At 45.3% G+C, this 12,423-nt stretch overlaps 1 protein-coding gene across 4 annotated transcripts in view; it reads right to left on the minus strand.

Moving 5' to 3' along the window:
* Nlrp3 (NLR family pyrin domain containing 3) overlaps positions 1–5,993 on the minus strand; it is a 29,016-nt gene extending 23,023 nt beyond the window's left edge. For all 4 annotated transcript variants that reach the window (XR_009584410.1, XR_009584411.1, XM_021639558.2 and 1 more), the window contains exons 1-4: positions 5,978–5,993; positions 4,703–4,761; positions 4,137–4,480; positions 582–695 (exon numbers count right to left, since the gene is read on the minus strand). Coding sequence is in view for 2 of the 4 variants with exons in the window: in XM_021639558.2 (XP_021495233.1) it covers positions 582–695; positions 4,137–4,413 (391 nt within the window). In the remaining 2 variants the exon portion in view is untranslated. The remainder of the gene's footprint in view (positions 1–581; positions 696–4,136; positions 4,481–4,702; positions 4,762–5,977) is intronic.
* Between the last annotated feature and the right edge of the window lie 6,430 nt (positions 5,994–12,423).

The raw sequence follows: 12,423 nt of genomic DNA on the forward strand, positions 1-12,423 counted from the left end.
CAGAGATGGGAATTCATACCTGGTACTGAGAATCCAGTCAAAAGCCTGAGTGGCTGGGATTCATAAACCGTAGTAGCAATGCGTTCTCCAGGTATCTCATTGTCTCTATTACTGTTTTCCAAATGTGTGTGGGGGCAACATAAAATGCAAATATGTATTAAAACATATCTGTGTGCCTAAAAGGAAAACCAGTGGCTTATGCTCTAGAGGAATTTAACGACCGGGTTAGAAAAATAGGAGGTATAATTCTTTCCCAAAGAATATCAGGTCCCCAAAATTCAGATGTCAATTACTTCCCACTCATGATAGGACACTGTGGGCACTGCCTCCAGCCAGAAAATCTGCTATTTAAGCCCTATACTTTTAGTCTGAAGCCTATATCTACCTGTAGTAAACCTCTTTGGACTTTAGGAAACCATGTGAATGTACGTCTGCTTCTTTAGCTGAAGCGCATTTCCCGAGGTAGGCCTTGTTCCCTGAAGTGGAGCCCTGTAAACTGCCCAAGCTTGCCTGCCTTCCAGTTCCTTAGCCTGCTGTTCCAAGACTAAAAGCAAAGTTGAAAGCAGCAGCTCGATGCATACCTTTCTTTTTTTTACAAATGGAGATGTGGGAGAGATATCCCAGTAAGCCCATCCACTCCTCTTCAAGGCTGTCTTCCTGGCATTCCACAGAGAGATCGGAAGCACGGGCATCATCTAAACACAAAAGGAAAAAAACACAAAGTACATCAAAAAGTCCTAAAACAGAGGATAGAATCAAGCCTGAAAGGGTTAGACTAACTTTGTAACCTGTATGTCTTCTAAAGGCTATAGTTTTGAGTTTTAGGTCCAGGTTAAGCTAAAGCCTCTTAGTACCTTTCCAGAGAATGGAGAAATGTGACCCTATCTGTGAGGACAGATAGAAAAAAAAAGCAAGCAAGCAATGACCTTCACTCAACAAAAAGAATAGTGTTTCTTAGCAATGAACCCAGACTTCTTCTGAGTAGCTTTTGACCTCCAGCCAAAAGTCTACAGCCCCTAATCTTCAAGGATGAGCTAACCACCCCCACCTTCAATTGTAGCTGCATCCACACTTGGCAGGACTGGCCAAGCTTGAGCACCTAAGACTAACCAATTATCTTACTTTATAACTTCCTCATCCAATCCTAAATTGCCAAAACTACAACTTCAAATTTCCCGCAATTTTTCTTTTAAAAACCTAAAGGCCAGGGTTGGGGATTTAGCTCAGTGGTAGAGCGCTTGCCTAGCAAGCGCAAGGCCCTGGAAAAAAAACAAAACAAAACAAAACAAAAAAAACAACTAAAGGCCTTTGTCTCCGGGTGCCACTCTTTGCTGGCCAGCAGGGGTGACCCCATTGCACAATGGTTAATAAACCTCTTGCTTGCAACGAGTCGTGGTCTGGAGGAGTCTGAAAGGGCGCGATCTTGAACTCCTGAGCTGTGAGACCCCAGGTCTTACAAGCCTAGTCTATGGGTAGGTCAAAGGCCCCTACCCCATATTCCTTCTGAATTAAACATGGCTTAGCCAGGCAGGACAGCACATACCTTTAATCTCAGCACTTGGGAGATAGAGGCAGAAATATCACAACTTCAGAGTTATCCTCAGCTACATAGTGAATTCAAGGCCAGCCTGGGCTACATGTCTCAAAGAGGAAAAACAAAGAAAAATTTAAAAAAAGAAAAGAAAGAAAAAAAAAGTAGGCTAATAGTGTACTTTGTGGGTTCTTCTTTTATCTACTCTTCACCTCTTTTCTTCTGTCCTTTCAACCCCCTAACTAGATAAGTAAAAAAGAGAGAGAGAGAGAGGAAAGGAAAGAGATATCTAAAGTCAGAGGTTGGAATGGGGGTGGCAATATTGTTAGAGTGCTTTCTGCTGATTTAGAGACATCAAGCTCTTTGGGGTAAGTCTGATCTGTGCTGTCATATCCTGTGCTTTCTTGTCTCAATTTCTGGGTCTTCAGAAGTAAACACAGTCAGTCTACTCAAGTCATTCAGAACAATGACTAACTAAATTCACATTGAGAAGTTTAAAAATGGGGCTGGAGACATGGCTCAGAGGTTAAGAGCAGTGGATGCTCTTCCAGAGGTCCTGAGTTCAAGTCCCAGCAACACATAGTGGCTCACAACCATCTATAAGGGGATCTGGTGCCCTCTTCTGGCATGCAGCTATACATGCAGACAGAACACTGTACACATAATAAATAAATAAATCTTTTAAAAAAAGAGAGAAAAGTTTAAAATGCTGAGTAGCACTCTACTCAAAGCACTCACATGGTGACTCACAACTATTTATAACTGCGATTTCAGAAAATCTGATACCCTCTTCTGGCCTCCTCAAGTACCAAAACAAGCATAGTGTGCATACAGACATGCAGGAAAACACTCACACATATAAAACAAATTTGTTTTTTGTTGTTTTTGTTTTTAGATCTGGTCCCTCTTTAATATGTAGCCCTGGCTGTACTGGGACTTGTTTTGTAGACCAGGATGGCCTCTAACTGACGTAGATCCACCTGCTTCTGCCTCTCAAGTGCTAGGACTAAAGGCGTGTGCCACAACATCTAGCCCAAAAATAAATCTTAAAAAAACAAACCAAAAAAAAAAAAAAAAAAAAAAAACAAAAACAACGAGAGAGAAATGGCCCAGAGTAAAGGCACAAACTTGATGGCCCACATGGTAGAAAGAAAGAATCAGCTCCTACAAGATGTCCAATGACCTTCACATATGTGCCATTGCGCATACATATATGCACGCAAAATAGGTAGCTAAAAACGTTTAATGTTTTAGTATGAGGACATCTAAAATTGCTCAGTAAGTATTTCTGCTGCTAAGACTGATGCTTCACTCCGATTGTATGCATTCTTAGCATAGCACAACTACAGTTGCATTGTGATGTACAATTTGATTGGCACACAGTTTTCCCTTGTACCACCATTGCCTTGCTAAGAGCCTCTTCGTCTCCAACAAACCTAGTGACGTAGGGATGGAACGCAGGGCCCTGTGTTTGTCAGGCTTCACTAGGTAGCCCTACACCAGCATCCTTCTCTCGGGACTCACTGTGCTTGCTCCCTTCTGCCACTCCAACTCAGCATCCTCTGCCTGTGGCTTTCTGATCACCCCGAATCCCTTCTGCCGTTTTCCTTATTAAGAGCAGGCAAGCAACCGTGATGAGCTGGTCTGGAAACCAGCGGTGGACCTCATCACTATCCCCACTCCTAGAGCATGGTGTCAGCTACAACAGGCTCCTGGGAATAAGCGATTACTGCGACTGGGGATTTCACAGAATTAGAAAAAGCACACTGCTTCCTCCTACCCTCACATACCCCACTAGGAGAAGAGGAAAAGCAACGATAATAAATTAACATTTTAAACATGCTAACTTTTGTGTAGTGAAGGACACAATCTCCCAGCGCTCAGAAGGCAGAGAAAAAGAGGATTCTGAGTTTGGGGCCAGCTTGAGTAGATTGCAAATTTGAGGCCAGCCTGGGATAGGTAAGACTAACTCAAAACCAAAGAAAGGAAGACATTAATAAACACAATTATTCACTGGCAAGAATAGACAAGCAAAATGTAATACGTGTGTGTGTGTGTGTGTGTGTGTGTGTGTGTGTGTGTTTGAATATTCATCATTAATCTTCTTTTGTTTTTGTTTGTTTGAGACAAGTTTTCTCTGTTCTGGACTCACTCTCTAGACCAGGCTGGCCTCGAACTCACAGAGCTCTGCCTGCCTCTGCCTCCCAAGTGCTAGGATGAAAGATGTGTACCACCACACCTGGCCCGCCATCATTAATCTTTTTAAAGAAGGAATTCTGATATACCTGAGGACATTCTGCTAACTGAAATAAGGCAGCCACAAGGGAAAAACACTCATGATCCCACCTGTGTGAGGAATCCATAGCAGTAAAGTTCTCAGGGACAGAAAACACAACGGTGGTTGCTGGGTGATGGGGTTAGGTAACAGAGACTTATCATCTTGTGAGTTGGGAGCTTCCGTTGCGCAAGATGAAAAGCACTCTGGAAGTTGGTTGCACAACAATACGAGTTTCCTTATTACTAAGACATGTATGTAAAATTACTAGAATTCTACATTTTATGACACGTACACTTTAAGAAAAACAAAAAACTCTCGTTTACTCACTCCACTCTGGCTGGTCCTTCTTAGCTTTTTCCCAGAGGTCTCGCCTGTTGATCGCCGCGAAGATCCACACAGCCATGGCCCATGCTTTCTCCTCCCCATTGAAGTCGATCATGAGTGTGGCTAGATCCAAATGGTCTGCCTTCTCCATCTGGCCCCGGGGGAGCGGGGTGCAGCCCTTCCCAGGTGGGTAATCTTCCAAATGCATTTTGAATTTCCTGAGGTCCACATCTTCAAGGTCCTCTAGGTACTGGGCCAGTTTGCAGCGGACACTGGTCATCTTCCTCAGCAACCCTTCAGAGGGCCTTTGAGCTTAGGTCTGCACTGACATAGCAAGAATGAAAACCCTGTATGGGTAAGAAGAATCTTATTAGAAATGTCTGCTTCTAGAAGATGAAATTAGAAACTCAGAAAACTAAATGCTAATATTGAAACATTACAAGGTACCTCATAGTTTGGTACAGGTCTTAAACTTTCTTAACTCAGAAACTCAAAGGAAAAGAAATATCGCTTGACCATATGAATCACGGTCTCTGATGTAATAAGTACTAAGTAAGCCAAATGCTTACCAGAAAGTTCTCTTAGCTTGATCTAGGACTATGTCCTGAGCCATGGAAGAAAAGTTCCTCTGTAGAGATAAACATAGATAAGCCATTAATACAATCAGTTCTCGTACACAGAGAACAAGTGTTTACACAGGGTCACCAGAACTTGTCATGGAACCCATGGTTCCATGGTGACAAAACTGGGATCCAGACAGGCTCTTCACTATTTCTCAGTTTCAACTTCCTCATTTAGTCACTGTGAAAGCAGAAAAGATTGCTTTCAGGTTTCTTTTAATGGAAGGTTCTGGTTTTTTGTTCTATTTTCATCTGAAGGAAAGGAACAACGGAAGGAGAAAGCCAGGAGAAAATAAGCTTCAGTAATGACAGAGCAACAAAGACGAGGCCTCACAGCACAGACGGAGGACAGTCTTTCACTGCTCCCCTATTTCTCACTGATGGATAGAGCCTAATCAGGTGGAACTTAGGTTCATATAAAGGGAAAGACTAAATGCATACACCTCTCTAATGGCTCCTTGAAATTTTCATAAATATAATGAGCATCGTGATTCATATTCAGTAAGAACTGCTCGTGGCTAGATGCTGCCCTGATTATTTTGTTTCCTCACCTAGTTTCTCAACTGAGGCATGTAGGTTCCTTCAGCTGAGTAGTAGAGACACTAAATGGCTTTCTCAGACTGAAGCCATAAATGGTAGAGGAAGGGAAGGAGCCTGGAAAATGGTAATGGCCTCCAAATTGATATTTATATGACAGCTAGTTGATACATGAGGCACCTCAAGCTCACTAGTTCCTGTTGCATTTTCATTCTTGCCTCTCCTCTCCCTGGCTCAGGCAGCACCTCATACCTCCTTTCATTTATCTCTCGTGCTTTCGCTGACAGCTGTGCCAGCTCTACAGAGCTTCCTAGATTTTTGACCCCTCAGTTCTTGGTCTGTTCCAGGATGTCTCAGTCCTCTGCTCCTGCTACTGAGACCTGCCGCAATGGGTCTTTACTTAGCTGCCGCCTAGGCTTCCAGCACATTCTTTCACAGGCATCCAGCCCTCTGGTGCCCTGAGTGGATCCGTTGAAGTCCTAGGAAGTTATCATTGCTTCTTCTGCACCCCCCTCCGCCTTCCCAACATGCACAAGTAACGGAAACAGAACATTCCAGAAATACTCTAAAGTTAGACTTAGAGTCTAGAAGAAATTCCTACTCTATTGATAAATCATGCCATTAAATATAGCCTCCCATTCCTTCCCTGAACCTTTCATCCACACTGCTGCATGAAACAGTACTCACCCCGACACCAGCCTTAGATACAGATAAAGGGGAAATGAGGTGAATTTATACAGCCACTGTGACACTGGAGGCAGGAAGGATGTGGCCTCGGGAAGGGAACAAGCTTGCATCACTGTCAAAGACAGACTAACAGTTGCTCATCTGGATGGGTTTTCCAAACCCAAGCAATAGAGCTCTGAGTCTAAGCCTGGGCTGCAGACCAGAATTTCCCAGGTTCCTTGAAGAAGCATTAAGACACAGTAAAAGGTGAGGCCTAAGGGCTCAGCACACACTGTAAGCAGTCTAGGGAGAATGGGGACCTGGCAGAGAGGTACGTGAGCAGTGATGAGCAGACCTGGGATGTGGTATGTGAAACCCAGATCCCATTATCCTTCTCCTCTCATGGAGATGGTCAGTGGGCAGCTACACGTGTTTACCATTTGCTGCTCTCATTAAAGGCAGAGGTCCTACTCCATGACTTTTGAACTTGCCTATCAGGTTGTCAGGTTGGCTGTGTCCCAGAAAATACCAAAGCACTTGGCTTTCTTGACCCCTGGAGAACAAGGGGAAAGATGTCCGCACAGGCTTGCTTCCCTTGCTCCTCTTGGTGGCTGTAGGACCACAGCCTGACAAGGACAGGAGTTCCACCACCCTCCTGAGTGAGGCAGCTGCTCATACTAAACTACTGGTTAATGGCAGACCAGAACCTCAGAGACTGCAGATGAAGAGACAGAAACAACAAGAATTCAAATGCTAAAGATGGACAGGAAGCAGACCAGACATACTCAAGAAGACAGGAGCCCACTATCTCACCCTGAGAATTTTTTTCTTATAAGTGAGGTTGACTGAGCTATATTCTTCATGTAACAAAAATCCATATCTTCATAAAAGCTGATATATAGGTCAATAGAAGGCAGAAAATACAAAGCTAAACCTGAGTTTATGTGAGCAACTGACCTTTAACAAGGACAACCAAGAACTTAAAAAGGAGAGGGTGATCTATTCAACAAATGTTCTCTCAGCCAGGTCCAGCGGTGCAAATCTGTAATTCTAGCTGCTTGGGAGGCTGAAGCAGGGAATTTCAAGTTCAAGGCCATCTTGGGCATCTTAGTGAGACCCTAAGTGACTCAAAAAGAGGAAAGGTTGATCTGGGCATGATAGTGCATGCCTGTGATTCCAGCATTTAGGGAAACAGAGGCAGAAGGGTCTTTGTGAGTTTGAGGCCAGCCTAGTCTATAAAGCAAGTCCAGGACAGCCAAGGCTACACAGAGAAACCCTGTCTGGGAAAAACAAACAAACAAACAAACAAACAAACAAACAAGGGAATGTAATGTAGATAGACCTACAGGCAATTCAAATGGCAATTCATGTCCATTGAGCAAAACAACAGCAGTGGCTTCCTGATTAGAGCCTCTGGGGTCCCCAGCCACAGGTGTTTGACCGTGTTTATTATAATACCAGGTATGAAATCCCTCATATGTACAGGGCTCAAACCCAACAGGAAATTGGTTGGCTACCTCCTATAACTCATTCCACTATGACACCAGTAGACTCATCTTGCCTGGTTGGTCAATACTGTAGCAAAATAAATAAATAAATAATAAGTAAATAAATGTTTCCTTTGGAACCAGCCTCAGGGGGCACTAGACACACAGGCAGACACACACGCAGGCAGTACACCCATGACAGGTAATGTAAAAATAAAGGTTAAACAAAAAACCACTTAAAGAAAAAAAAGGAGTTAGCAGCTTCAGTTGTGCAAGGCGCATTTTAACAGCTCAGCATCCTCCCGTGGGGGCTGAGCTCCACAGTGCGAAGAGTCAGGGAAGCAGCCCGTCCAGCACTGCGGAGCGGAGACTCTTCCAGGTCAGTATTGCCCTCACAGCTATCACGGCCCAGAAGGGCTGCCGTGGAATCAAACGTCAAGAAAGTTGTGAAGGGCAGCCTGACGGCAAAACGACATTTATTCCTGTCATCAAACACAGAGAAGTAGACCTGGTGCCTCCCCAGAAGCATCATCCCTGCTGACGACCATTCACAGTGCTGGAAGGTGCTCCCGTTTTGTTTTGTTTGTTTTTCTGAGACAGGGTTTCTCTGTGTAGCCTTGGCTGTTCTGGACTCACTTTGTAGAGCAGGCTGGCCTCGAACTCACAGGCTGGCGAGACTGCTGCCTCTGCCTCCCTGTGCGCTGGGATTACAGGCGTGCGCCACCATGTCTGGCAGCAGTTGCTCTGCATGGCACAGGAGGAGAAAGTTAATCAACAATATCACTCAGCTACAACCCTTCAGCCTACAACACTGGCTTTCCTGAAACAGATGCTAGTGTGATAGTGGCAATTATATTATGGGAGAAATCAATCACTTTTTGATTGGACGTAAGGCCCACTCCATGAGATAAAGCCCATACCTGGACATTGCAAAAGTGGCCAAGAACCTGAGACTAGAGACGTCATGAGCCTAGAGGAAAAGCTAATACTATCATTCTACTAAAGAAACATGGCGATAAAAATCACTCCTAAAGACATGCTGCCGTACCCAGAGATCACTGCCTTGATTAACTCTCATCAAAGAAGCTATGTCTTGCAGGAGATGGTATTTAACACAAATGCCCACAACTGGACAATGTGCAGAGAGTGAGATCCTTTGGAACACTCAGCCCCAACTGGGATGACTTCTTCAAACTCCTCTCCTCAAGGCTACAGAGGTAGATGCAGAAGAGGAAGCAGAAAGATTGCCAGAGCAAGGTGACGGGTGATATCGAGGGAAAAATGTCTTCCCAGCACCATGGCCTTGATGCAGGTATTCGTTCACAGGGCCTGTGGCAGCACAGAGAGGCTCACAACAACCTCTACCTCCAGCTCGAGGGGATCCGGTGCTTCTTCTCACCAGGCATGCACGTGGTGTGCATACATGCGGGGAAAACAATCATATACATGAAATAAAAAATGAAAAACGAGTCAGCTGTGGTGGTACAGCCTTTAACCCCAGCACTCAGGAGGTACAGGCAGGCAGATCTCTGTGAGTTTGAGGCCAGCCTGGTCTACAGAGTGAGTTCCAGGACAGCCAGAGCTGCCTAAAAGGACCCTGTCTCAAACAAACAAACAAACAAACAAACAAACAAAAGAAATGAGCTAGAGAAATGGCTCAGAGGTTGAGAGCACTTCCAGAGGAAAATTTTTTATTACATATTCTTCAACAACACGAATTATAATTTCTCTTTCCAATTACTAGCTGAACAATGACAACCTGGATGTAAAGGAAAACAAAGCCAGCTGCTGCTTGTCTGTGTGAGTTTACAGCACTGAGAAAGACAGGCTGAAGGGATGGAAAATATCTGGGAACAAACAAAATGAAAGAAATCAGCATGCAGACTCTACATGCTGAAATAAAGCAGAAGTTTGTTGTATGTGAAATACTAAACTAGTTCATCAAGAAGATTGCAAAAATAGTAAAGAGAAAGAATATCCAAATTAATAGAAAATGGGGTGAAATGACTAGGACAAAGGCTATGTGACCGTACTCACATGTAACAGCAAAACAGGTTCGTAGCGACTGAAGATTGACCGGGTGATTGCTGCGGTTCGGGAACTGAAAGCAGAATGGTAGCTGCCTGTGGCACAGAGGGGCAGGAAGGGCTGTGAACCTAGCGAGCGCAAACTTCAGGTCTGTGAGATGGAGAGCCCTGGAGATGGTGTCGGGGCGAGCAATGCATTTCCCTCGACGCAGCCCAACCTCCACTGCAAACAGGTGATGCTGAATTATGTTACATATGGTTTTCCAAAGTAAGAAAAATAGTCACTGTCTATACTCCCTTCTCTGGTAGTTGCTCATTTACCCCACGGACAGAGGATCTGTGGGACTGTCAGGGTTGACGTGAGCAGAGACGGTCAGTTTCCAGGCTTACCTTTGTGGGGGGAAAGTAATCTACACACTGAAACTTTTATGGAAGCAAGGAGGGGAAAGGAAAAAGCAAATACTCTTTGGCCTCTGCGGTCACCCCTAGAGGAGGAGACTGGGAAGAGAGAAGGGAAGAGTTTCGCCTTCACTGAGTGTGATTTTTTGACCAGGGGCTGGGGGTCATAGATAGGCACCTGGCATGCATGAGGCTCTGGATGTCAAAAAGGATAATAAGTGTTTGTTGAGTGTGGTGCCTCATGCCTGTAATCCCAGCACTCAAAAGTTTGAGATCCAAGGTATGTCAGAAGTTTGAAACAAGTCTAGTCAAGGCCAAGGTGAGCTACTCTGGTGCAGATGATGATGATAATGATGATAAACAATAGTAATATTTGCTTATTACAAAGAAGTTTAGCAATTTGTAGAAAAACAAACCAAAAACAACTGGGATGAAAAACAGTACTTTCTTCTGGGGGTGGGGAGCATTAGAGACAGCTCGGTCCCCCAGTTATCTGAAATCAACCCACAGGAAGACAGAGCGGCAGAGACAGGCTCTCTACTCTCTGGAAACCACATCCCAGGAGGGGACCGGCTCCCAGGTACCTGGAATCAGGGAGGAATACAGTGGGGAGACCCTTTGCAGACCCTGGGGGAGTCAAACAGAATGTGGAATTTGCAGGAAAGCCACCCACGCTACCAGGAATTCACAAGCCCGAACCTCTGATTCCTCTTTTGTAAATGCCACATTGAATTTTCGAATAAACCCCCAAAAGGCTTTGACCACTGTGGGCCACCACAGTGCCAAGATAAGAGGGGTGTGTGTGTGTGCGATAGGAGCAGGAGGTTTTCTGAGGAAAAGAACCTGCCGCTGTGGGCCAGCGGAGTAGCATGAGCCAAATTACAAGAAATCTGGTGTGAAGGGTTGGCTATGAGTCAAGATTCTTATCAGCCTCCAGATGACCACGCTTTACTGAGCAGAGCGGAGAACTGGACGAAAGCAGGAAGGCTGGCTTCAGCTGCCTGTGCCACCACCTCTCTGTGGGCCTGAGGCAAATATGGATCCTTTCTAGAAAAACATTTTCAAGTACATCAAATAAGCCGCAGATGATAAGGGTGAAGTCTGAGGAAGGCCTCCCAGAAGCTCGCGTGTTTGTGCCTCCGAAAACCAGCAGGTGGTGCTCTATTAGGAGGTTGTAGAACATTTAGCGTATAGGACTTAGTTGCCAAGATGGCGGCTGCTCTCCGCCTCCAGCGGAGAGCTGCCACCACACGCTGCCACTATAGATGGAGCCACTCCAGGCACCTTGTCTTCTCCACCATGACGAAATTCCTCTGAAACCATGAGTTAAAATAAACCTCCCCAGCCGGCATGGTGGCACACGCCTGTAATCCCAGCGCTCCGGGAGTCAGAGGCAGGTGGATCTTTGTGAGTTCGAGGCCAGTCTGGTCTACAAAGCAAGTCTCGGACAGCCACGGCCACACAGAGAAACCCTGCCTTGAAAACAAACAAACAAACCAACCTCTCCATGGCTGGAGAGATGGCTCAGTAGTTAAAAACACTCACCGCTCCTACAGGACCTGGGTTTGGTTTTCAGCACCCACCTGACAGGTCACAACCTTCTGCAATTTCAGTCCTAGGGATTCCAGTGCCCCCAAGGGTACCCCACCCATGCACACAGGTGTGCGTGCAGCAAAACATTCATGCACATAAAATAAAAATAAATAAAAATTTAAATGTTTAAATAAAAATGAAAAATAAAAATGTTTCTTCCCTTTAAGTTTTGGGCACCAAACTCAGGTCCCCTGAAAAAGCAACAGGTGCTCTTAACCACCAAGCCATCTCTCCAGCACCCCTCCCAACTTTTGACAGGTTCTTATTATGTATCTCTGGCTGCAACTCAATATACAGACCAGGCTGGCTTTGAATTTGCAGAAAGCTGCCTGCCTCTGCCTCCTGAGCTTGCCAACCACTTTTCAATGGGGGGGGTCTCAAATAAAGGTGATGGCTTTCTTAAAGAAAACATCATGGAAGCTATAGCAAATAATGAAAGGAAACACAAGAGGAGAAAGGGCATAGGAGACAAGAGACAGAAAAGCACAGGAACAACAGGCGTCCACAAAAGCAGACGGAATCCATGTGGTGACACTCTGTGTGGGCTGGCCCCCAAAGGCTTAGGTTAGGGCCTGGTACTTGGTGCGGTCATTTCCCCAGGAGTAGACCCTTGAGAGGCTTGAGGTAGACCCCGTGGAACCCCTGAGCTCTCAAGGAGTTGTTAGAAGAATAAACCTGGCTCCTAAATACTCTCTGGTTTCCTACCCTTGACGTGGCCTTTACCAGCCAGGAGGTGATGTAGCCAGGAAAGCCACAAGAACCTGGTCACGCCCTTGGGCTTCTCTCTTTCTACACCCACCCACCCACACGTGCATGCGCACACACCACACGCATCTGGGCTGAGGGTGATCAAGAAATTTTCTACTTTTTCCCTTTTCTTGAGAACAGGGTCCTACTGTGTGACCCAGACTTACTGAGTGAATGTGAGTACCCTGCCTTCACCTATAGAATTCTGGGATTG

Source organism: Meriones unguiculatus, chromosome 11 (genome assembly GCF_030254825.1).
Source record: "Meriones unguiculatus strain TT.TT164.6M chromosome 11, Bangor_MerUng_6.1, whole genome shotgun sequence".
Lineage (NCBI taxonomy): Eukaryota > Metazoa > Chordata > Mammalia > Rodentia > Muridae > Meriones > Meriones unguiculatus.